General features: G+C 41.2%; 3 protein-coding genes across 3 annotated transcripts; all 3 read left to right on the top strand.

The window, feature by feature from the left end:
* Window positions 1–733: 733 nt before the first annotated feature.
* On the top strand, window positions 734–2,345 carry LOC136357433 (uncharacterized). Its single transcript, XM_066312691.1, has 4 exons — window positions 734–772; window positions 854–1,192; window positions 1,349–1,408; window positions 1,659–2,345. The coding sequence occupies exons 1-4, from the start codon at window positions 734–736 to the stop codon at window positions 2,343–2,345; spliced, it is 1,125 nt and encodes a 374-aa protein (XP_066168788.1).
* Window positions 2,346–7,344: 4,999 nt separating this feature from the next.
* On the top strand, window positions 7,345–9,479 carry LOC4343261 (ubiquitin-ribosomal protein eL40 fusion protein). The gene is made up of 4 exons (XM_015790668.3): window positions 7,345–7,637; window positions 7,835–8,042; window positions 8,166–8,232; window positions 9,214–9,479. Exons 1-4 carry the CDS (start codon window positions 7,535–7,537, stop codon window positions 9,253–9,255), a joined length of 420 nt encoding a protein of 139 aa, XP_015646154.1. The 5' UTR covers window positions 7,345–7,534; the 3' UTR covers window positions 9,256–9,479.
* Window positions 9,480–16,334: 6,855 nt separating this feature from the next.
* On the top strand, window positions 16,335–18,170 carry LOC4343260 (myricetin 3-O-rhamnoside 1,2-glucosyltransferase UGT709G2). Its single transcript, XM_015790125.3, has one exon. The coding sequence runs from the start codon at window positions 16,501–16,503 to the stop codon at window positions 17,995–17,997; it is 1,497 nt and encodes a 498-aa protein (XP_015645611.1). The 5' UTR covers window positions 16,335–16,500; the 3' UTR covers window positions 17,998–18,170.
* Window positions 18,171–27,030: the final 8,860 nt, after the last annotated feature.

Below are 27,030 nucleotides of genomic sequence, written 5' to 3'. Positions count from 1 at the left end.
TACCAAATGCTGAATAATGCTTCGGCTAAGTTAGCTGTCGGCTCAGTAGTCGGAGCAGGTGGTCCATGGTGGCTGCTGCAAACTTAGTTGAATCTAATAGTCACGAAAGTCGTTAATCGACCATCCGTCACAGAAGTTGAATTTCCAAGATTAGAGCCGATTATAGAAGATGACGAAGAACGCACTCATCGCCGATGTATGTCATATGGAGAATACGCATCCACACCGGCCGATGCTAGAGCAAAGTTATCAGCCGAATTGCTCAAAGATTGGTTCTGCAGTTTCTATGAAGGCTTTCAAAAAGATGCTCGAGTTTGGTTTCCCTATGAAGATTCAGCAGACTTCGAGCTCCCATCAGATTTCAGATTCGAAGACATTAACCATGAAAGATTCCAAACATCCAGAGAAGTCTTCACAGCTGCAATCAGTCCATGCATTCTTCCAGTCGGCATCCATCAAGGAAGAAACATCCAAGCCTCTTACGAATTCTATCACCCAACGAGTTTAGGTAGACAGCTTGGAATGGGCCAACTCCCAACCGGCTTATTCTTTGCTGACAAGATCCAATGTCGAGGAGAAATTTCGTCAACCTTGATGATGGATCGGCTGCTCAGCCTTCCAGGACCCCCTCTGGGCAGCATTGAAAACATAGAGCTAGCAATGTTCGGGAGCAAAAACTTTGATAGATGGTGGGGGTGAATGGAAGTTGCATCTATTCCACCAACCAGCTTCAATGTACATGACAGACCTCTTTCCAGATGTTGTCCCTCAGGTAAGTCTTTGACTTTACTTGATTTCATTTGAATAACTGCTTAGCCGATTTATCTTAACTAATCTTTTCTTTGATTTGTAGACAACAGAATCCTCTCCTCCTCGTCAAAGCAATAGTGGCAGGGATATCACCTACGCCCCAGGCTTAATTCCTAATGGAGGTGGGCCATCTCCTCCTGTCATCGGCTGTGATGCCCCCAAGACTTCAGCTCTTCTTCAAGGGCTTATCAGAGAACCATCCGATGTCGGTAAGAAACGGAAAACCAGATCATCGGCTGTAGATACTTTGGCCCCGGCTCCAAAGAAGAAGATCAAAAAGAAAGCTAAACCAGCTGATGATCTGCCTGCCCTAGATCCATCCATTGAACAAGCTCTGGATGAAGAAGAAATCGGAGAAGATGTTGATCAAGCCGCAGCCGAAGTAAGCGATACTGAAAGAATACCATCGGCTTTACCTAAGAAAACCCCTCCAACTCCTTCTTCTCCAACTCCTTTTACAAGAGTAAGCAACCTTCTCTAACCACTTTTGTAATCATCTCACTTTATGGCCGATTGCTCACATACTTGGTAATTGCAGAAATGGAAGGTTGCTGTGAAGAAGAAATCGGCTCCAATGACATCTAAACCAGCCCCACTGGTACAATAATCTTACTTCTTTCATTAGTTAACCTAAGCTGATTTTATATAACGCTTGTCTATTTTCAGCCTCCTTCCCCTCCTATTCAACAAGCATCAAGCGATCGGACCCCATCAGCTGTAGGGAGTCACCACATAGAAGAAGAAGTTCAACCAACTGCTCTGGCTATTCCAGTAAATTTCTTATAACCAATATATGCAGATTGGCTATGCCTATTTGATCTCTAACTCTCTTTAAATCATTACTGCAGGACTTAGCCGATCTTTTCTCTTTTGATATCAGAGATTATCTTGATGAGGAGACAGAGGTTGACACTACTAGCAAGGCTCTAGCTCCTTTGTCTGATGACGTGAAGAAAACTCTTGAAGATATCTCTCATCGGCTAGAGACATCATCACTAGACAGCCTAGTAGTCGACTGTGATTCAATTAGGACTCGGCTTCATGAGGTCCAGGCTCAAATCCCCGATGAGTTAGCCGATATCCTTACTCCAGCTGTTTATCTTGAGCAACATCAATTTAAGCTGGAAAAGGCCAAGCTGAGATTAGCCGAGCGTCAAGAGCGCAAAGACATCGAAGCAACAATCCAGGCCAATCGGCAACTTGTTCATGAAGAAAAAGCCAAGCTCGATCAACTATCTGAAGGCCCGATCAAATCCAATATTGACCGGCTTGAAGCTTGCAAGATCGAACTCCTAGCACAACTTCAAGAATGCAATGCTGAACTGGATCTAGAGAACAAGAAGTTAGCCGATCTCCCACAGTCTATCGAAGAACAAAAAGCAAGGTTAAAATCGGCTATCAAGAATGTTGCTGATATGACCAAATATTTGAAGGTCATTCCTGGAACCGACGCTCAAGATGCCCATGCCATAGAGGAAGTAGAACAGATTAGGCAAAGAGCTATATCGGCTATCCAGCGATACTTATCTCAATAATCTTTGTGTAATATGACTTGGAACATTCCGATTAATATGACGTATAAGCTTTGCTCAAAAAATTACTTGGAATTTTAATTTTTATATATATATGCCCCCCTAGTTTTACAATGTCAAGAGCATTGATAAAAATATGAAACCACTAAGGGCGATATAACAATATCGGCCATTGTACATCGGCAAACTGCAACTGATTACATTAAAACAACTAAGGGCGATATAACAATATCGGCCATTGTACATCGGCAAACTGCATCCGATTACATTAAAACAACTAAGGGCGATATATGCAATATCGGCCACCTCAAGGCGATGCAAACGCACTGGCTATCATGTATCAACAACACTAGTCGATTATGCGTTAACCCAAACACTTGGATAATATTTCTTCAAATACTTGCCATTAAGCGCTCGCCCAAAAACTTCTCCATCGAGTCCTTGCAACATGTATGCTCCTTTAGACACAACCTTGTGGACTTGAAACGGCCCTTCCCAATTTGGTGACCACTTGCCGAATTTGCTATCTCGGGTTCCAACCAGCAAAATCAATTTCCACACAAGCTCACCTTCCGAAAAGGTCTTAGGCACCACTTTTGTATTATAATGCCGAGCAACACGTTCCTTATCCCTAGTAACTTTTGCTAGTGCTCGTAATCGCGACTGAACCAAGTCCTCCCGTTCATCGGCCATAAGATTATAGTGCTCTTCGGCCGTCAAATCATTTTGCAATTCTATTCTTCTGGAGCCGATTCGAACTTCCCATGATAAAACAGCTTCATGTCCATAAACAAGCTTATAAGGAGGAACTTGGATTGATCCATGACAAGCCATCCGATAAGACCACAACGCTTCGGCTAAACGAGTATGCCACTGCCGAGGATAATCAGAAATTTTCCTTCTAATCAACTTGATCAAACTTTTGTTAGATGCTTCGGCTTGCCCATTAGCTTGTGCATAATACGGTGAAGAATTCAACAACTTTATACCCATACTATCGGCAAACTGAACAAACTCATCAGACACAAAGATGGAGCCTTGATCAGTCGTAATAGTTTGAGGAATACCAAATCGGTAGATTATATGTTCTTGGACAAACTGTATTGCATCCCCGGAATCAGCCTTCTTCAAAGGGATCGCCTCTACCCATTTGGTGAAATAATCGGTTGCCACTAATATAAACTTATGTCCTTTACTCGATGGTGGATTAATCATGCCGATCATATCAATTCCCCATCCTCTGAACGGCCATGGTTTAATGATAGGATGCATAGCCGACGCTGGCGCTCTCTGAATTGCACCAAATTTCTGACAATCTTGACAACGTTTGTAATATCTGAAACAATCTTCTAACATCGTCGGCCAAAAATACCCCGCATGCCGAAGTAACCACTTCATCTTATGAGCCGATTGATGAGTACCACAAATTCCTTCATGAACTTCGCCGATTGCAACTTTAGTCTGATCAGCACTCAAACACTTAAGCAATACTCCATCAATCGTTCGATAATAAAGCTCATCATCCAATAAAGCATATTTCAACGCCTTATATCTTAACTTCCTAGAAGCCGATTGAGATGGATTTTGTAAATAGTGATGCACATCATATCTCCAATCATCGACCGTCATGGCAGCAACTTCAATCTGAACATCCTTGATCATCGGCTTATATCCCGATGCCCCTTGAGCTAAATCATTGGCCTCAATATTCTGCTCTCGAGATACATGCTTTAAAGTCACTAGCCGAAACTTCTTCATCAGTTCTTGGCACTTCTCATTATAAACCATCAACGTATCATTCTTGCACTCATATTCTCCTGCCAACTGACTGATCACCAACAAAGTATCTCCCATGATTTCAACAGCATCGGCTTCAACCTCCTTGAGCAATTGCAACCCTTTAAGAACTGCCTCATACTCAGCTTGATTATTCGTCGCATAAGGTTTAATAGTATAAGCAAACTCAAAGCATGCCCCCCGAGGCGAAATTATAACTAAGCCGATACCACAACCATGAGCACAAACCGATCCATCAAAAAACAAAGTCCAGGGCACAATCTCAACCGAGCCGATTGAATCATCACGATAATCAACTATGAAATCGGCTATAGCTTGCCCTTTGATTGCCTTCGGCGATTCATACCGAAGATCAAATTCAGTTAAGGAAAATATCAATTTTTCAACCCTTCCTTTCAAAATTGGAGCCGACAACATGTATTTAACAACATCGGCCTTACATATGACAGTGCATTCATTGGACAACAGATAATGCCTTAACCTTGTGCATGAAAAATATAGGCACAAACATAACTTTTCCACAGAAGAATATCTAATCTCTGCATCCAAGAGCCTACGACTTAAATAAAACACAACTCTTTCTTTTCCTTCAAGCTCTTGAATCAAAACCGAGCCAATTGACTTCTCACCGGCCGACAAATATAACCGAAAAGGTACCCCTTTCTGTGGAGAAATTAAAACTGGAGGAGAACTCAAATATTCTTTAATATTATCCAAAGCTTTTTGCTGCTCTGCCCCCCAAGTAAACTGTTGATCGGCCTTTAATCGCAATAATGGTGTAAAAGGCTCTAACCTTCCAGACAAATTAGAAATAAACCTTCTAACGAAATTAATCTTGCCGATCATCTCTTGCAATTCTGTTTTATCCTCCGGAGGCTTAATCTTCTTGATCGCACTGATACTTCTTTGGGTAATCTCAATCCCCCTCTCATGAACAAGAAATCTCAGGAACTGACCAGCCGACACACCAAAAGCACATTTTGTCAGATTCATCTTCAAGCCATATTTCCTGGTTCTCTCAAAAACCTTCCTCAAATCGGCTATGTGGTCCTCTATCTCTTTAGACTTAACAACCACATCATCAATGTAGACTTCAACCAACCAGCCGATTAAATCATGGTATATATAATTCATAGCTCTTTGATACGTTGCCCCAGCACTTTTCAAGCCGAAAGTCATTACAACCCACTCAAACAATCCGATTGCACCGGGACACCTAAAAGCTGTCTTATGAATGTCTTCTTCAGCCATAAAAATTTGATTGTATCCAGCATTTCCATCCATAAAACTCAAAATCTTATGCCCTGACGCAACATCAACCAGTTGATCGGCCACTGGCATTGGATATTCGTCCTTTGGGGTAGCTTTACTCAAATCTCTAAAATCAATACATACCCTAACCTTGCCGTTTTTCTTGATAACAGGAACTATACTAGAAATCCACTTAGCATACCAGCAAGGACGAATAAAACCAGCATCATATAAGCGTTAAATCTCAGCCTTAACAGGTTCAAGCATATCGGCTTTGCATCTTCTCGGCGGTTGCTGATGTGGTCTAACCCCGAGTTTGATAGGTAGCCGATGCTCAACGATCGATCGGCTGAGTCCTGGCATTTCATAATATTCCCAAGCAAAGCAATCTCTAAATTCTTTTAAGAGCTCTATCAACTTGGTTCTCCTCGCCTTAGCCTCCTCCCCGCCCTCCTCGTCGGTGCTGAACGGCGCGAGTGGACGGAACGTCAGCCGAAAGTGGCCCCGACCCCGGCGAGCCGTCGGAGACCACGTCGGTAACCGTGAGGACGAGGACGATGAGCGGCAGCGCGGGCCGCCGCCGCCATTCCCTTCGCCCTCCCACTGCCGTGAGCCGCTGCCGCCGTTCCCCTCGTCCTCCCACTACCGCGAGCCACCACGGCCGAGCCGCCGCCATCCTAGCCGCCGACCGCCGCCCTCGGTCCGGTTCCGCTGCGTCCCGATGGCCGCCGCCGCTGCCATCGAGAAGGAGAGAAAAGAAAAAATATAGGGGTGGAGTCCCTGATAGGTGGGCCCCACTTAATTTTTTTTAATTTATTTGATGACTGGGATGCCTTGTAGGCCCACGTCAGCGAAACCGCCCTCCAAAACCGCCGAGGGATTCAAATTATACTGGTTTTAAGAGTTGGGGGTCGAGATATCCGGGGCTGCCTATGGCTCGGGCGCCCGACGATTTGGATAAAAATCGGGCACTGACATCAGCACCCGATTTACGTGCAAAACAACTTTAAACTGATTTTTCTCTTAAATTACTTATCCAAATCATGGTCCGATTGCACCATTAAATTCGTTGCAATTAAATCTTTAAAACAAGACTACACATGGATATATTCCAACGAAAAAAAATTAGCTTATTATTGAATTTTTTAAAAATGTTGCACGATATTCTACCAGGTATATAGGAATTGTCTCACTAAGTAGATCGAAAATGTTTCACTCGTTTAAATTGGGTGTTGTTTCACCTTATATAAAAACAATGTTTCAGCAAATAGTGAAAAAAATGTTTCAGTTCACTGCAACATTAGATCTATACATAGTGAAACATTGTGAGTACACTAGGTGAAATATTTTTTGGTGGAACAAAAGATAAACCAAATTCCCTTAATAGGAGGTTTCTAAAATATGTGGGTTTTTTGTTGCAATGGAATGTTTCGTTCACTGCAACATTAGATCTATGCATAGTGAAACATTATGAGTACACTAGATGAAACATTTTTTGTGGATAAAAAAATAAACCAAATTCCCTTAATAGAGAGTTTTCAAAATATATGGGTAATTTGTTGCAATAGAGTTGTGTGTATGGACACGTGGTGGGCCAGGGGAGGGGAGCGCGTGCATGCGGCGGGGGAGCGCCCGATTTCTCCTCCCCCGCCCGATCGCCCGACGGGCATCATTATCGCGAGATATCCAGTTTCGTGGTTTAGGGTAACGGATTAGATTCCGGTCAGTTTTGAGGGTCACAAAGTGAACTTATTCCGCAGCTGCATGGAGGTTCCTGGGATTAAATAACAAACGGGCCGCGTCACATATGCATGCAACATGCGGCCATGCAAGAATTGCAGTTGCAGGGGGATCCGATCCGATCCGATCCAACGCGCGCGGGGTACGTGTGGCCGCTGATCTCGCCGATGATGCCATGCATGCACTCGATTAATCCGGCAACCGTTCCGCCGCCGCCCGCCTCTTCCTCCTCCTGCGCCTGCGCAGCTAGGGTTTTGCTTGTCTCTCGTAACCCTATAAAAACTCTCGATCATCAGCTCATCTCATCCACAGGCCGCGCCACACACTTGTTGCCACACCACCGATATCGAATTAGCCAAAAGTTTGTTAGTACCACTGCCTTGCGAGATCCACGTCTCTGCAAGATGCAGATCTTCGTGAAGACCCTGACGGGGAAGACCATCACCCTCGAGGTCGAGAGCAGCGACACCATCGACAATGTCAAGGCCAAGATCCAGGACAAGGAAGGTATATATATATACCCACAACAATTAACATCTACCCATCCATTTTAATTTCATCATATATTCCATGCATGTTCGATCCCTCGCCTGTTTCTTAATTTCTTTTCTCTCTGTTTTTTTTTTCAATTCACTAGCTTTCTGCTGGATCGAAGGATATCTGATTAAATGATGTTATTCATGTGTTATATTATTAATTTGCAGGGATCCCGCCGGACCAGCAGCGGCTGATCTTCGCCGGGAAGCAGCTGGAGGACGGCCGGACGCTGGCCGACTACAACATCCAGAAGGAGTCGACGCTGCACCTCGTGCTTCGCCTCCGCGGCGGCGGCCGCCCGGGCTACCCGATGATCGAGCCCAACCTCCTCGCCCTCGCCCGCAGCAAGATGGAGAAGAAGATGATCTGCCGCAAGTACGTCCTCGATTGATCAATTGATGGATTATATATATATTCACAAATATTGTTAACTGAAATCGATCGCCCATTCAATCTCCATGTTTAATTTTCATTTTGATCTTGCGTCTATATATGCAGGTGCTACGCGCGCCTTCCCTACAAGGCTACCAACTGTCGCAAGAAGAAATGCGGCCACACCAACGAGGTGATCATCTCTATCCTTGTGTTTTTTATGGTGCATTTTGATTCCGGAAAGTAACTTTCGTATTGATCAACGCGCACTTGAATTATATTCATGTTCTTAGATTAGTTAGTTAGTGTAGTAGTACACTTAGTAGTGATATCTAAGATCCATGTTCTATTTTATTTTGGCCGTTTGATATATATAGATAATTAGATATCACCTGTAATGTTTGTCTTTTTTGGTCATGACCCAAATTATAGAAATGTACTCCCTCCGTTTCACAATGTAAGTCATTTTAGCATTTCCCGCATTCATTCATATAATTGTGGAAAATGCTAGAATGACTTACATTGTGAAACGGAGGAAGTATTAAAGAGATGTAGTCGAACCTTTTCATCAGATGTATATATATAACTTTATGCATGTTGCACTTTTGAATACTCCCGGCCTCTAGGTTGAAAATAATTATTGCTAATTGTTTGGATAAAACTGATGTCAATCTTTGTAAAGTTTTAAAATATTACCTTAGTAACATGAAGACAATAAGATTAATCTCAAAAGATACTTAAATTACTTTTATAAGTAATTAGGTTCAAAAGTTTCCCACTAGCACGTCCCCATCTAGCTCCATCCGTCCCTGAAAATTCCCTATACGATTTTGCATAGAGTACAATCGTTTAATTTACATGTAACTACCGTTTAATTTGCTTTAGAATTCATGCAAGGGAGATAGGTAAAAATCATAATCCACGCACATGTGAGTGGATTCGGTACAATTATCTTTGTTTTTACGGAATTAGCATGTCACTTAAGGATTTTTGAAAGTTACATAGATGTTTCACTATAATTACATGCAAATTACAATATAATAATATCATGATTGTACTATATTTATATTTGTCAAATTTTTTAGTTAAAATTTAACGATAAATATATAGCTAATCCCGTTGAATATTTGTTAACTATTTTGACGCGTATTTTTCCAACATTATTGCTTTTCAGCTGAGGCCAAAGAAGAAGCTGGTATCCAAGCTTTCTGTTTGAGACCACAATTTGCCATTGCTAAGCTTGCATGCAGACTCATTGTTCTATATATGGGGACGTATCGCGTATCGTCATGCATAGCCGAATAACTAAATTATTTATTATCTAGTAATTTAGTACCGTATCTGTGTTATTTGAGGTTTTTGTTAAGTCTGAAGCCCCTGCTGAATGCTGAACTATTATTATTATTATTATTATTATTATTATTATTATTATTATTATTATTATTATTATTATTATTGCTGCTGCTGCTGCTGCTGCTATTACTATTACTATTACATCAACTGAATAATTAATTAGTTCGTTGTGTTGATGCTCGATCGGCCGTACGTGGCATATGTGCTCATGTTATTAATATTGCTGGCCGGTTTATTGAAATCAAGCCAGAACTTTCATTAATACCCACTAGCTTTATGTAATTTTCATCTTTTGGTTGCAATTAACGACGACGTCGATTATAATATCGGGTCTTCGGTGGAATGGGCCTATACGTGCGTGAATCAGTCACTCTCTTTGCTCTAACAATCTCTTAATTGCGCAAGATGCAACACCCTACGTTCAACTATATATATTTTTTATCATTATTTTTTCATAATAACTATTATGCTGCATTAGTAATTTTATAAAATTCCAGAAGTTTGAGACTGAAATTACTTTATACGAAAAATCTATTGCATGACACACTCTAATATCTTCAGACATTGTACTTAAGAAAATGTCAATAGTATATTTTTTCAATTAATTATATAGAAGACTTGCACACTACTTAAAAAATCATTTTTAACACCACCCTTTTATTTTTATTGGCAAAATTAAAAAATACAGGCTTGTAAAAATATATTAGAGATTCTGATCAAGTGCTGTTACTTAGAACACCGTAAAAAAATTTTGCCATATTTTTTAAAAAAAGCCACAAACGACTCCCACCTCACCAATTTTCTCCGCAATATATTAGAGATTTTGATCAAGTGCTGTTACTTAGAACACCGTAAAAATTTTTTGCCATATTTTAAAAAAAAAGCCACAAATGACTCCCACCTCACCAATTTTCTCCGCCCTTCCGTGAGCCCTCCCTTGTCCCTTCTCCATAACCGGCAAAGCCATCCTGTGGCCCTCCCTCCGGCCCTCTGTCCAACCTCTCTTGTGTTCTTGATGTTTGTTGTTGGCTATCTTGAAATAATGTTGTTGTTTTGTTGTTTGCTGTTGTTGCGTTGATGTTGTTTGCTGTTGGAAGTCTAGATCCAAATCATTATTGTATTTTCTATTTTTATTTTTTTCGTCGAAAATACAACTTCATTGGCAGGTGTCGTAGGGGGCTGCCAGCAATTTTCACAAGCGGGTCTCTTAGACACCCACCTATGAAATTTGATCTTTATAAGGCATTTAGTTGCAGGCTGTTAGCCTGGCCGCTCTAGTAAAAAAACATTTTTTTTAAGTAGTGGCATGTATATATTTTTTTGGGTATTAGTATTTGAATCATGGTGATTGGACCCACTATTCCATCAACGTACTATACCACTGGTGTTTCCTCATAGAAGATGATCTAGCTAAATCGCTAGACACCAGACAAGCAAATGATTGTTAGGCTCCACGGAAGCTCCAAAATTAGCTAAAACATGGGCAATCCATTACAATTTCATGAAACAAGAGGAAATTATCATTAGTCTTCAGGAAAGCTCCAAAATTAGCTAAAACATGGGCAATACACTATCACAATTTCTAGGATAGAACCGGACACTAACATCATTATAACTAGATATATAGCAACAAAAGTTTGACAGCTCTAAAAATTACAGCATTAATACCATTATTTTCGTCAAGATCATTTATACCAAATACTAGATTGAGAGCATTAGATTCAGTAGTTAGCATTTCAATACCCAATTCCACTAGCAATATTATTGTTCTCTCTCCACACATGCCTTGGAATGTAAAGTATCTTGTAAATTTTCCAAATTTCCAGTTGCAGCCATCAACAAGTTCCCTAGTTCATCACATAGTAGACACACCCATCCTCCATTTCTTATATTTGGATCAAAAGCACCATCAATATTTGTTTTCAGGAAACCAGTCTCGGTTTTCTTCAAGACAAACATTTCATTGTCTTATGCATTAGATCATGGCTTTGATCTAGACAATTAAAATCCTCTAGGGTAAAACAAATTGTATTCATGATGGCTTGTTGTTGTACTCCCTCCGGGTTGACAATACTTGTTGTTTTGGACAAGAGTACAGTCTTCAAAAAACAACTTTGAGCATTATTTTCTATTATAATATGTAAAAAAGGTTAACAAATATATGATCTTATTAAAGTACTTTTTAAGACCAATCTATACATGTAGTCACCATATTTGAAAAACAAATATTTTAAAAATGATTCATAATCAAAGATTCTAAAGTTTGACCCCACTCTTGTCCAAAACGACAAGTATTATCAGCCCGGATGGAGTACTTAGACTTGTCGTGAATTTACTCTATTTCTTTCATCCCACCATTTCCAAAGGAAAGTAATTATCTTCAATTGTTTGTGATGAGAAAACTTCCAAATCTCCTCCATCACCTCTTTGGGTGAATTGCACAACATTAGTTTTGATCTTTCCTGCTCAAGATCTAGTTGACACCATCATTTTCGAACAATCTTACATTTGAAAAAAGAGTAACCGCCATCTTCGCCATACCTCCTACAAGATTGGCATATTTATATATCTTATATAGTTGGAAAAAACTAGGCATGCATTGAGCCACCTCATCTACATAATAGTAGTCTTTGGTCCCTCCCATGCTTTGATACCAACCATCCATTTCTCATATGCATTTACAACCCACTAAGTGCAGTTATTGCTATAAAGCTTAATGTGCATTGAACCATGACACCTAGAAAACTAATAGCCATTGGATCTCTCTCATGCTTGATACATAATTAAACATCTAAGTGTCATGTTGTATTGTTATTTCATATCAACTACTATAGAACTAATAATAACCATTTAGATATCTATATCAATATATCCTATATAGTTGGAAATAATCATTGGATTCCTCTCATGATTTGATACATAACCATCCATGTGCCATATACAATTGCAATTTTATATCAATTACTATAGAGCTCAAAATATTTTACATCTAGACAATACAAGCCTGCGATTTACACATTTTTCTTCGAGCAAACTTTGAAATATTTCTAAATTCCTTGCTGCAACGCGCGGGGTATCCACTAATAGTATCTATTTGTACACCACGTCTCCTAATGTTAACTTTTAGAGGAAGGCTATTATGCGTAAACCTCCATAGGAAGTGCTTTGTCTTATTTGCTATATTATTATCCTAAATTTTCCTTTAGTTGAATCCAGGACCAATTGTTGAACAACCTGGTTGTCCTTCCTTGTGAGCTTGTTCCTGCAAATAATGTAAGCCGATCTAACAAAAAAGCAACACTTGGGTCATAATGCCAAGAAATGATGTGTTCCATATAATCACGAAGCCAAATACGGTGTACCATACTACCATTTCAGCCCATGTAAATCCCAATTGTATGTTACCGAGTCAATTAATTCATTAACAATACCAAATCAATTTTCTCTACTAGCAAATAGTACTTTTCTTGAGCTGTCTATGTGTATGATGAGGAGAAATAGGTACAACGCACTGTTTGCAAAAAAAGCTGCCTCTATTTTTACCACTGCATATTGCCTGTCTGGTTATTTCTTACATCATCATATGTTTAACTTGCCTTCTCTACAAGTAATGATGCCCAACCCAGCCACACACAGTCATCACCCTCACTTGAAATAAGTCCACTTTGACTCCCTAAATTATAGGTTTAATCTAATTCGTATCACTCAAACAGAATACAATTTGACTCGCTCGATTATTTTGTAGACGATTTTCGCTAACGTGGCTCATTGATATGGTGATTCGAACACACTCGCGAGGGGTGGCCCAATCTTCATGGCAGTAGGTTCAAGACAGAGAGTGCCAGTGTAAACCGAAACACAAGAGGGTAACTAGCTGCGAGCAGCAAGAGGATAACTAGCTTTATACTTGCCAAGGTCGGATGCGACCAAGTGGTGAGGGTGAGAACGATCCGAAGCCTCCTGGACTCTGACCCGTCACACTGAGAAATCGCAGAACCACGATTCGGAATAACTAGCTTTATACCTGCCAAAGTTGGTTGCGACCAAGTGGTGAGGGTGAGAACGATCCGAAGCTTCCTGGACTCCGACCCGTCAAACTGAGCAATCACAGAACCACAATCTGAGACTAATCCACACAATACAGTGCAGCCGAACTGAAAGCCGTAGAGCACGAACTAGGGGGCACCAGAGGAGCCTTCTCACAAGTACAAAAGAATTCACAAGAACAAAGGGGTAAGACACTTATGCAGTCTTCAGCAATCTCTCATACATTAGGTTTTTGGTTGAACAAAAGTTATCTAATGGATGGAGTAGAGAGGTATTTATACTAGGAACATCCCTCCTAGCTGAGGTGTGAACATAAGAAGCCACGTTCTGGTGGTCAAGGCTTCAGTAAAAATGCCATCACTTCTTCTTGGAAAATGATATTGAGGTGGGGTTTGATACGTTGGAAACTAGACGTGTCCCTCTTTCCAACCATGTATGCCATGCAACCCGTCTCTTGACTGGCTGGGTCGCACAAGCCTTGTAAGTTGAGCCTTTGCAGCGTAAACCATCTTCTTGTTGGCGTAGACAGCTGCTGGTTGGGCATGGGCTGATTCCTCCTCAACGTAACCCTTGTCGTCCTCAATGTAACCCTTGTCGTCCTCAACGTAACCCATCCTTCTTGGCATAGTGATGACGTCCTCGGGCGTAAACCTTAGCAATAAAAAGGTAGAGCATTTAGGTAGTATAAAATTCTCACTAAAATTTGGGTTAAGCTGAGCAAAGAGAGAGTTCACCTCTTGTTGTATTTTCCTAGAACGGTTGCGCGTAATTGGACCAATATGCTTGATCGTTCTTGCTGAGATGTAATCTATCAACTTGGTTTACATCATCTTCATTTTCTTCATGTGATGTATGACGTAAACCATTGCCCTTGTTTGCGTCAAGTGTAACTGGGATGTGCTCATCATATGGTCCAACCAACTAAGTCAGCTTGTAGTCTGTAGAGCCCACATGTCAGTGACCCCTCTCTTTCTCCACCCCTAGCTCCCCTTTCCCCCCATCATCACATGAGCGAGGACGGCAGGCGGCGACAGCACGGTGATCAGTGTCCTTCCCCCACACCGCTACACGAGCTCTTGAATTTCTTAGTATTACATAACATCTAAATCTAAATGGATATCCACATGTAAATTAAATTAATGTGAGTATTCTCTATAAAAAATGAGTAGCATGTTTCGTGAAAAATCTGCTTTTATATTATTACAGTCAATATTATGATATTTTTTTCCGTAGCAGAGCAATAGACATTTAGCTAGTATGACCCAAATGTGGTACAACCCAACATGGGGAAGATTGGTGTGACACTACTACAGAGAAGAGATTTAGTGCCGGTTGGAAAACCCCCTTCGGTGCCAGTTTTCCCAATCGGCACAAGGGAGGCGGCACTGATTTGCAAATCAAAAGGGTACGACACAAAATACAATAGGGGTCGGTTTTATTTAGAACCGACACCTATAATTACTTAAAGGTGCCGGTTTTTTACGATTTCAACCCGCGAAGGTGGGAAAAGGCCTATATGTGCCGGTTTTAGCATTATCGGCACCTATAGTGGTGACACCTATTTAATATTTTGTAGTAGTGTGAGCATCGTGAATTCTTGACACTACAACAGATTTGTCCTTCCGTGATGAATTTCCTAAGAGAATAGAAATCCGTATCTATGATTGATTCTTAATAAATCATCACAAAGTTCTCTGATGACTTGAGTTTGAGGTAATAAATAATGGCGAAAAGTAGTCTCTAAATATGTGATGATGAAGGAGTAGGAGCCGTATGATAACAACTCGATGGAGAAGGGCGGGAAAAGGTCTATAGTATTGGTTTAATAATACATGTTAACTCTAATATAAGTTATAAGCTTATAGTTGGCTCTATTATTAAATTTGTTTTAAGCTTAGAGCTAGCCATAAGGAATATAAAATTATTTTATGTCTTCACAATGTGTATGTTAGCTTTGAATCTTAATGCTAAAGTGGATGAATAGAATTTGTTTTTCTTGTGGGCCCCACCTTAAGGTAAAAAAAAAGATGTTATACATTATAGCATTTGCTAGTTGCTGCAAGTAAAATGACATATGGTTTTAGGTCTTACCTTATATTTGTGGTGTATCTCAACACTGGTTAGAGCAACGAGGAGCAATTGGTGGCCGGAAAATAAGGAGTGATGGGTGATGGGTGAAGCGGGAAAAGGTTGGTGATGGGTTGAGCGTGGAAGCATCACCGTCAATATTGTTGATTTCCTCGATATGGACCCGGAATAGACATCGAAGAAGAAAGATTATAAATATAAGTGGTTGTCAAGTGGGCCAAATGCTATTAATGCAATTTTCTTGGTGGTTCTAGAGGTTGTTTTGCATATTTAATATAAAAACATGTGTATAAAGACATCAGTGGTTCTAAGGCAGTAGCTAAGTTTGTGGACTTAATTAAAAATAATTAAAAGGCTGAAATACAAATTATTTTGGTCCCCAATCAAAGGCTCAAAGCCACTGTGCATTGTCAGAAGGGTACATCCTAGTTTAAGATGGGACTACTTATACATGTATTGATAAATTTTCTTTCACAAATTTGACAAAAGTAATTATAGTACAATCGTGATGTAATTACATTGTAACTACAACTTTCAAAAATTCCTCCGTAACATTCTATTTCCGTGAAACAAAAGTCATGAGACCAAATCCTCTCACACATGCATATACTGTGATTTATTTTTCTTCCTCACTGAAATATTGAAACAAATCTAACGGTTTAAAATTATATATGAAAGTTTTATACATGTTATATTATATTATAGTTACATACAACTATGTTTGTGTTATAATCATATTCGTCAAGTTTTTATGAGAAGATTTGTCCATAAATAACAAAATTGGGTTTGGATGCATGGAGGTATACGTAATTAATTATCTTCCTCCGACAGGGCGACACACTCCTAAATTGAGTGTTAATGCCCTAATAAACTGAGTGAGAGCGCCTACCAACTACAGAGAGAGGGTTAACGTTGTCGAGGGCAGCGCGCTGCAGGCCGCGAGCTTAGCAACCCGGCTTGCGAGAGAACGAACATGGCGGCGGCGGCGGCGGCGGCGCACGTGCTCGTCTTCCCGTTCCCAGCGCAGGGGCACATCAACTGCATGATGCACTTCGCCACCGGCCTCCTCGGCGCCGGCCTGCACGTCACCTTCCTTCACTCCGACCGCAGCCTCCGCCGCCTCGGTGGCGCCGCGGCCGCGCTGGCCGCCGGCTCGCCGCGCCTCCGCTTCCTGTCCATCCCCGACGGCCTCCCCGACGACCACGCGCGCGCCGCCGGCGACCTCCTGGAGCACATGGAGTCGATCCGGACCAAGGGCAGCGTCGCGTACCGCCGCGTCTTGCTCGCCTCGCTTGTGCGTGCAGGTGACGATGGCAGCACCGGCGTCCAGTTCCCTCCGGTGACCTGCGTCGTCGCCGACGGCATCATGCCGCTCGCCATCGACATCGCTGAGGAGATCGGCGTCCCGGCGCTAGGCTTCCGCACGGTCAGCGCGTGCAGCTTCTTGGCCTACCTGTCGATTCCAAGGCTGTTCGAGCTCGGCGAGCTGCCGTTCCCGGCCGGCGGCGACCTCGACGAGCCGGTACGCGGCGTCCCGGGCATGGAGACCTTCCTTCGCCGACGGGATCTTCCGAGCTTCTGCCGAGGCGGCGGCGGCGGCGACAGCCAGAACGATCCCATGCTGCAAACGGTGAACGAGGTCACCGCGCACAGCCGCAAGGCGCGGGCGCTCGTGCTCAACACGTCCGCGTCCATGGAGGGGCCAGCGCTCGCGCACATCGCGCCGCACATGCGCGACGTCTTCGCCATCGGCCCCCTCCACACCATGTTCCCGGCGCCGGCGGCCGCGGGCAGCCTGTGGCGCGCGGACGACGGCTGCATGGCGTGGCTCGACGGGCAGCCGGACCGGTCGGTCGTCTACGTGAGCCTAGGCAGCTTCACCGTCATCTCGCTGGAGCAGTTCACGGAGTTCCTCCACGGGCTCGTCGCCGCCGGGCACGCCTTCCTGTGGGTGCTCCGGCCGGACATGGTCGGGGCGAGCCAGAGCGCCGCCCTCCGCGAGGCCGCCGCGGCGGCGGGGGACAGCAGGGCGCGCGTCGTGGAGTGGGCGCCGCAGCTGGACGTGCTGCGCCACCGCGCCGTGGGGTGCTTCCTGACGCACGCCGGCTGGAACTCGACGCTGGAGGCCGCCGGCGAGGGCGTGCCGACGGTGTGCTGGCCGTTCTTCGCCGACCAGCAGATCAACAGCAGGTTCGTGGGCGGCGTGTGGAGGACGGGGCTGGACATGAAGGACGTGTGCGACGCCGCCGTCGTGGAGAGGATGGTGAGGGAGGCGATGGAGTCCGCGGAGATCAGGGCGTCGGCTCAGGCGCTGGCGCGGCAGCTGAGGCGGGACATCGCCGATGACGGTGGGTCATCGGCGGCAGAGTTCCAGCGGCTCGTCGGTTTCATCAAGGAGCTAAGCCAGAGCATGGCGGACAGTAAGTCTGACGACCTCTTAACGGCGGGTATCAGGAATGCACTTAATTAACATTGTGTTAAGATGTACTTAATAATACTTGTCGTTACATACAAGTACACGGTCTCAAAAAAACAATCTTGATTATTATTTTCTATATATATATGCACGTGTGTATGACTGTATGTACATATATATCAACAAATATATAATTTTATATTGAAGTACTTTTTAAGACTAATTTATACCTATGGTCTCCATATCTATAAGATAAATATTTTAAAAATAATTAATGGTTAAAGATGTTAAAGTTTAACCTTAAATTTGTTCAAAATGACAGTCTTATAAGCCCGGTTGGAGTAAACATGCTGTTTAGGTTTTTCTCTTGTCGGACGTGCTACAGTAGTGGCCGTGGGATGGCACGACACGACGAAAACTACGGCGCAGGAGTCGGGCAAAGCTGTATGCCCAGGCCCGGCGAAAAAAAAAAGCTGTTTGCCAACGTTTACGTGTTGGGGACGGAGGTAGAGTATCCTAGAGGGTGTGCAGAAACCGGTTAAGAAATCTTTTTAGCTATATCTTATCTATTTTTAACATGTGTGAATAGTGGTGGAGCCAGGGCCAGTGACCCTGGGCAGCTGCTCAGGCTCCGCCGGCTGCAAACCATGTCCCATTATATTAATCCTAATTACCTTGCTAATCATCTTTCTTAATCACCGTATGAATTGAAGCAGCAGCAGTATATACACAGTACTACATACTTATAACGGTTTCGTGTAAAATAGCAAAGCATATGCTAACTCTAAAATGATCTACAGATCTATATACACTGGTGGAGAAACTATCTTTGGTCGGTCGGCCAAATTCCACAATAGTCCTGATTCTAATAAAAACCGGGACTAAAAAGCATCTTTTGTCCCGGTTTAAAAGTTGAAGGGCACTTTTTGATCTTTAGTCCCGGTTGGTGGTAACACCAACCGGGACTAAAGATCATTTTTAGTCCCGGTTCAAGAAGTTGTCAGGTTTAAAACAGATCCCAATTATTTTTACTACCGGTTGGTATAAACAACCGGGACTAAAAATAGATCTTTAGTCCCGGTTGTTTATACCAACCGGGAGTAAAGAGTAACCCAAGCCGCTGCCATCTCGATAATATCCGCGCACAGACCTCTCGATCTCCTCCCCTCTCATTAACTCCTCCATCCCTTCCTCTCCCCTTCCCCTCTGTTCGTTCCTCCCCTTCCCCTCCCCTTCCCCTCTCTGTATTCCTCCTGTTCCTCCCCTTCCCCTCTCTGTATTCTTCTGTAGCTGCGGCCGAGCGGGAGCGGCGGCGCCCGGGCGGGTGGGCGCGGCGGCCGGGCGGGCGGGGGGGCGCGGCGGCGCCCGGGCGGGCAGGAGGGCGGGCGGGGCGGGCAGGAGGGCATGCGCGGCGGAGGCCGAGCGGGCGGCGCGGCTGTCGGGCTGTCGCGGCGGGCAGGAGGGCGTGCGCGGCGGAGGCCGAGCTGGCGCGGGGTGGAGGCCGGGCTGGCGCGGCGGCAGCCGGGCGGGCGGGGCGGAGGCCGGGCTGGCGCGGCGGCAGCCGGGCGGGCGCGGCGGAGGCCAAGCTGGCGCGGAGGCCGAGAGGATGGAGACCAGGAGGCCGGCAACGCCCTCTCATCTGCTGCCGGATTTTTTTTTAATTTGTGATTTTTTTTTGAATTTGTGATTCATTGGATTTGATCTGTGATGTATGTGATATTGGATCTGATCTGTGATGTATTTGAGTTGTGATGTATTTCTTTTAGGATTTGTGATATATTTTTTGTTTGAGATTTTGTGATGTGATGTATTTGTAATCTGTGATGCATTTCTTCCAGATCTGTGATGCTACTTTGATTTGTGGATGATTTGGGGATATGATTAGTGATATTTTGGAAGTAGATCGATTTGAGCAAAAAAAAAAATCAACCGGACTGCTCCCACCATCTTTAGTCCCGGTTGGTATTACCAACCGGGGCTAAAGATGGATTTTTAGTCCCGGTTATTTCACCCGGGACTAAAGATACCCATCTTTAGTCCCGGATTCGTAGTCCCGGTTGTATAACCGGGACTATAGGGGGGCTCCCAACCGGGAGTAAAGCCCCTTTCTCCACCAGTGATAGTCTTATGTATACTATATTTGTTGTTAAACTTGCCCAGGCTCACGAAAGTTTCTGGATCCGCCATTGTGTGTGCGCCCTCTTCAATACAAACTTAGGCATCCATGTGAGTTTAAACTCGATGTAAAGTAGAGTAAATTAAGTAAAGTGGCACCCTTTTATATTTCGTTCTAGCTCCATCCCTTTTGGTCGACTATAATAAGGCTGCGTTCGGGAGGAGGGGTTGCCCTCCTCCCCGACACGCAAAACGGAGCATGCATTATTGCATAATTAATTCAGTATTAACTTTTATTAAAAAAATGGATTAGTATGATTTTTTAAAACAACTTTCGTATATAATTTTTTTTTGCAAAAAAACACACTGTTTAGCAGTTTGAAAAACGTGCTTGTGAAAAATGAGAGATATGAGTTGGGAAAAGGGAGAGGGGGGAGGACACAGCCTAAGAGAAGAAAACATAGGGAAGCTGTCGCATGTCATTACGCGGGGCCAAAAAGGCTATTTCTCGGCTCGCACTCTGTTTTGTGTTCACAATGTTCGAGTTACCACTGAAAACAATCGGAAATGGTACTATTTTCTTACTACTCTTATGAAAACCGTTCGGAATTGTTTATATTTATATTAATTATACGTAATGTTTTCTGAATTAAATTTTAAAAATGATACTCCCTCTGTCCCAAAATAACTGTAGTTTTACACTATTCACGTTCAATGTTTGACCGTTCGTTTTATTTAAAAAAATTTTATGATTAGTATTTTTATTGCTATTAGATGATAAAACATGAATAGTACTTTATGTGTGACTAAATATTTTCAAATTTTTCACATAAGACGGATGGTCAAACGTTGGGCACGGATATTCATGACTGCACTTATTTTGAGACGGAGGTAGTAATAATCAGTAAATATATTATTATTTTTTTAGATAATGGAATAGAATCCTAGTCTTTGCTCAATGAGCTACAGTCAATTATTATACCGATTCATGCAAATAAAAATGTATGACAAAAAAAAAATCATAAAAACACATGTCTAAAAGGACATGAAAGTAGTAGTTGTGTGGAAACGGTATTGGTATAGCCGGGTAATTTGAGTGTCTTCGCTCATTTATTCAGCAATGTAGACATGTAATTATAATGGCAGCCACCTGCAGAGCAACCTCTTCTTAATTGGAACCTGTGAGCCTGAGACATGTCATCTTGCGGGGTAGCGCCGCGGAACCTGGTGTAAAGCATGTCCGTGAGATCACACAAGAATCTTGGCCAAAAATTTTAAAACATGTTATAAATTATAAATGCAGGTATACTCATCCGCCCTCACTAAATTTTATGAATCATATATGCACACAATATTCCTATAAACACTTTGAAGAGACTAGGAACTATGAACATATATATCTTGTCACTATGAACTTCTCAAAATTAACGGATATGTTTTGTATACCACCGAAATAATATTATCCATGTTAAGTCTAGAAATTAAACCCAATAAGTAGGATCAACCAAAAGGAACCTAACTACACTTTCTGCAGGCCCCTTTGAAACAAAGCAAAAACATAAGAATTCCAAAGGATTTATACCTCATGGTAAAAAAAAATTCCTACGAGACCCCCTGAAACAAAGAATTGATTCCTATCCATTCCTTTTAAATTCCTATAAAATATTGTACACGAATTTTCGAGAAAAAAATTAGCATAAGATCTTACCTCATGTTTCTTCTTCCCGTGTCTTGAATTTCTACGTTTTTGCTATGTGACTATCAAACGGTAGTTTTGAAACTTTCCGGTGCTTTCAAATACCATAGTAATCCAATAAAGATTCTTTTAGAGAAGGGTATTTTTTTTACCCGGCCTCTATATCCAACCGGATATATGCAGCCTTTTAAATTAAGAACTTAGCCCCTCAAACATGATATTCTATTCATGCGTTTTTCCTATTTTTGTTTTTTAACAATCATGCGTTTTAAAGGGGCACTCAGTATCTATTGTAATGAGGGCAGAAAAGATAAAGGCAGGGAGGAACCTGGAGACTCAAACAACAAAAGGTACTTTTCAGGGCAACGTATTGGCTCCGGTGTTGGGTTCAATTACAAAGGTGTGAAGAAGATATCAGCCTAATTAATGATGCATGTCGTAAACTTGAGTCAACGATTATGCAACTCTTCGCCAACTTCGAATAGAGGTTCTTAAATAGAATTCAATAGTTATGGGATCTTTATCTTGTGTTGGTGTTTATTAGTTTGGGGTTGTTTAAAATTTTCATTATGTGGTTCTGGATTCACTGTGAGTTTGCTATTGTGTGAACTATGTAATAATTGGTTGTAACTCGTTTAAGCAAAGGCCGGGATATTTTATTCCATTATCTAAAAAAAACTCAGCATCTATTGTAATCGACCGAACCTGTAACACTTCTCATTTTGGCCCTGTTCTTTCCTGTTTTTCCTTCAGATCTTTATCACGGATTATTTGTTACAAGTATAATCAAACAACAAGAACTAAGTATATCAAAGGGGTGAATGGTAGGAACACCAAGAACTGAAAACTTTAAGCGGAATTAAAAGTTACCCTCGAAAACGATGGAGATTAGTCTGACCGGTCTAACTGCCCGCTCTTACCTCTGATTTGACTGGTGTAGATCGGCCAGTCCGACTGCCCTTCGCGTCATCGTCGCTTGTCGCTTTTGCCGGCCCAACCGCCTAGAAGTCGCTAGTCTGACCGCTTTATTGCTGCCAGTCAAACTGTCATTATCTCGCCGGTGTGACCGCGTAAGAAAAAATAAATCGAAGAACTCTTAAAAGTAAATTCAATTTTATTAATTCTATTCGTGTTTACAAAGTGCAACAATAGCACTCATCTCTCAAAATTCAATTAAACTCGAAACCCTAACTTCTTCTCTCAACTCACTCTAAAAAAATCGATACCAAGAGGTTTCAACCCTCTCTTCTATTTATACCCGAGGTAGGCAGCCTAAAAGTCACGAATCTAACTTGTACAAGTAGTCCTAATCTATTGGAAAATCTTCCTATGTAGGAAACAAACTTAACAAACTCCAATCTTCTCAAATTTGGACTCTTTCCAAATTCGACTCTGCTTTCCATATGCACACAATCTTCCATCTTATGCCGCATGGAATTTCCATTAACCACGTGCATTGTTCTTTAGTTTAAGCATCCCACATGATATCCCTATCGTCCGGACGTTATTTTCTCCCATGTTGACTCCCAATTCATCACCGACAATACTCTTCTGATGCATCAAGATACATATACGCATGAATCAAACAATAAACCATATCCGAGCAAAAATTTCTATCTACATTAGCACACAACAGTATTACACATGTATAGAAATCATCTAAAAGTCATAATCATGAGTATCCAAATTAACAACCCAAAACCGATACCAACATACGGTCGATTGGTCAGACTGTCGAGCTAGCATACTGACCGCACACACCATGCCAATATGAGGGCCTATCTTGTTCGGTCTTACCAGCTCCATACAGAGAGGACAACCATTTCACCAATTATCAAAACCAATTGTCTATCATGCCAATTGTTCATCATAAATTAATAATCGAACACAATTTGATTTCACATTGCACTATTCTAAAAATACAATTTCTCAAAAAAAGAAAAACTTTTATCTTCTACTACATTGATTAAACCACTTATTATAAAAGTTATTTGCAAAGTTTGTTTTGTGAAATATTAATTGATCACCTTAATCAAACATCAATCATCGAGGAAACAAATTGTCTCAAATGGGGATAATACTTTGGATTAATTGTAGAAGAGGAATGGATATTAAACCCTAATATATAACGCCACTTTACATTTCCAACTCTTATGAAAGTTTACAATTCATCCCTAAAGTTTGGAACAAAAAATTATTTAACCCTAAACTTTGTATATACCATTTTCAGTTCATCATTTGACCAACTTGAAAGTTGCAGCCACTTTTTGCTGCTCCTGTTTTTAGGAGCATGCGATTTATCCAAATAATAAATACATGTTCAAAAGTTAATATCATCGTATATTTCAAAACAAGGAGTATCTTATAAGAGCAGGTACAATAACAGGGTATAAACCAGCTATAAACACATTTCAATGAGATAAAAGAGAAGAGAGAGGAGAAGCGGGCTAAAGATTTGTAGCCAGCTGCAGCACGGACTCCAAAATACGTGTGTGTATGACAGGTGAGATAAGATATTAATTATGTAATATATGTTTATAGATAACTATTGTACGAATTAGTTATTAAATTGGTTATAGATGATTTAGAGACGACAATTGGCTATACTATTAAACTTGTTGTAAGGGCTGATATATTATATTGCAACCATTTGTTTACATCCATGCTTGAGATTTGTGCAAGATAATGCTTGTTTTTTTACAGTGCTAGCTACATTGTAGAGCGCGCGGAGCACTGGTTGCGTTTAGAACAGTAAATTAATAAGCAAGATGAATATATGTATATAGTCACTGTACAGATCCAGCTTGAATTTCTAAGGCAAATTTCACAGCATCATTTGTACCGTGTGGCAGTAAATTTAAGCCATTCATCGTAAATCCAACCGGTTTATGTACAAATCCAGTAAATTTAATTCCGTACTCTCTGTAGCTCTCTGCAGAAGATCCAAATCTGCACGTACTCCCTCTCTCCCAAACTTAATTTTTGGGTTCCATGTCCAACGTTTGACTATCCGTCTTATATAAAATTTTTTATGATTAGTATTTTATTATTGTTAGATGATAAAACATGAATAATACTTTATGCATGACTTATCTTTTTAATTTTTTTAATTTTTTTTAAATAAAACAGACGGTCAAATGTTAAACATGTAAACTCAGAAATTGAGTTTTTTTTTTGGGACAGAGAGAGTAGTTGGTGGGCACGTAGTACGGAGTACTAGATTAATTACTGTAGTAGATTATTTTGGAAATGGCCCACTTTCCGTTTGATAAGCAAAGGTAACTCAGCGTGTTCAGCCCTGCCACTTCCTTGGAACGTTGAAACCGAGTCAAAAAAGTATAAATTCTGCCGCCGACAATTAAATACTCCCATAAAATTTGGACGATACTATCGAGCAAGAATATATAGGTCTACTTCTGCGACGAGCAAGATCTACCAATAACGTTATTATTGTCTTTTCTCCGTCCCCAAATATAAAGTTTTACAGTCAGATACGGTTATTAAGAAAGTTGGTAGAAGTGAATGGTGAAGGGTTTTGATTGGATGAATAGTGGAAGTAGGTGGTAAAAAATGAATGGTGGAGGGTTATGATTGGTTGGGAAGAGAATATTGGTGGAGAAGTTATTGTATTTTGGAACAAATCCTAAGGGCTAAAAGTTGTTATATTTTGGAACGGAGTGAGTACATGTTAGTTAAAGGTACAACTTCTAGGATCCTGTTTAGCATAGCTCCAGCTCAGCCAAATAGTTTAAGCTCCGCCTAAAAGGAGCGGAGTTAGGTGGAGCGCTCTCACAAAATAAACTAGAAATATAGAGCTAGGTTTTGGCTGCTTCACAACTCTACTCCAAACCCAACTCCTGAAGCTAAATTTAGGAGTTGGAGCTCTACCAAATATGAAATTCCTAATGAGCGATCAATCGCTGCCAGCAATCGTTTTTTTTCCTTTTTATTTTTATACACCTAAAATTTACACATCTAAAAATTTATCCACCTAAAGTTTGTAAAGCGAATGTTTATAAATCAAAAGTTTATATACCCGATTCAAATTCAAATTCGAATTCAAATATTTTATATTTTTCCTCTTTTAGTAAGTTTATACACCTAAAGTTTACACATCTAAAGTTTATCCACCTAAAGTTTGTAGAGCGAATGTTTATAAGTCAAAAGTTTATATACCCGATTCAAATTCAAATTTGGATTCAAATATTTTATATATAAAATATTTCTGTACATAAAATTTATGCGTGCAAAGCTTACGGTATAAAGTCTATGCACATGAATGAGAGTATTAGATTTTTTTTCTAAATTTTTTGAGTGACATGCAACCAACGAGAGAGTATCCCCTTGAGAGTTTAGAATATTTTACCATAAATGTAATGACTTTTAATTATGAACCGTTACATATGATTCTCGCCACATCTGTAGAATAGACGTTACAGATACTCTCCATCCCAAAATATAAGAATTAATTTAGTATTCAATGAAACATATTCTATTACTGTAAATCTGGACAGACTTCTATCTAAATTTATGACAGAAGAATAAATCACATTCAATATTATATTCTTATATTTTATGACGGATCAGTAGTTATTACTTTCATTTGTTAGCCTCTACTGATATTTAGCTGTGATATATATACACAGCCATTACTGATATTGTTATCTGGAGTACTACAACGGATCTCTTTGAGCGGTTACAAATGACCCGTCAGAGAGACGTGATGTTTGCTTCGCGCGCGCACCACTGATTTCTTCTTCAGTCGAGTAAGAGCAAAGAGCGCGACCGATAGGCATAATTGTAAGCTCCAATAATTGCCACAAACGACGTACTCCCTCTGTCTAGTGGCACAGAGCTAGGATTTCAAACTTAGGTATTCAATTCCCATCTAACAAAAAAAAGTTCATAGTAAAAAAATCAATGGTTCACAATATGTCAATACCGATAATCGAAAAAATAAAACTACAAATTATTACATGGTATCTCTAATTTTTTATTTCGGTTTTTTCATAGCTTGTAAGAGTAGTTTTAATTATGCGTTCCTTCATGACTTGAAAGTGGTTTATAATATCACGGTACTTGACTTTCAAAACATCTCACGCTCAATAAATGCGACCAAGCAATCATTCAAGTATTGATCCCTAGTCTGTTTCTTAATTTATTTTTTACATAATTCATGGCAGAAAAGATTATTTCAACACTAATTGTTGCTACTGGAACTACTAGAACCAATTTGAGAAGCTTGCAAACAATCTCATGTCTATTGTGCAACTTTG

Source organism: Oryza sativa, chromosome 7 (assembly GCF_034140825.1).
Source record: "Oryza sativa Japonica Group chromosome 7, ASM3414082v1".
Classification (NCBI taxonomy): Eukaryota; Viridiplantae; Streptophyta; class Magnoliopsida; order Poales; family Poaceae; genus Oryza; species Oryza sativa.
This window is presented reverse-complemented; position numbering and strand designations above follow the sequence as displayed.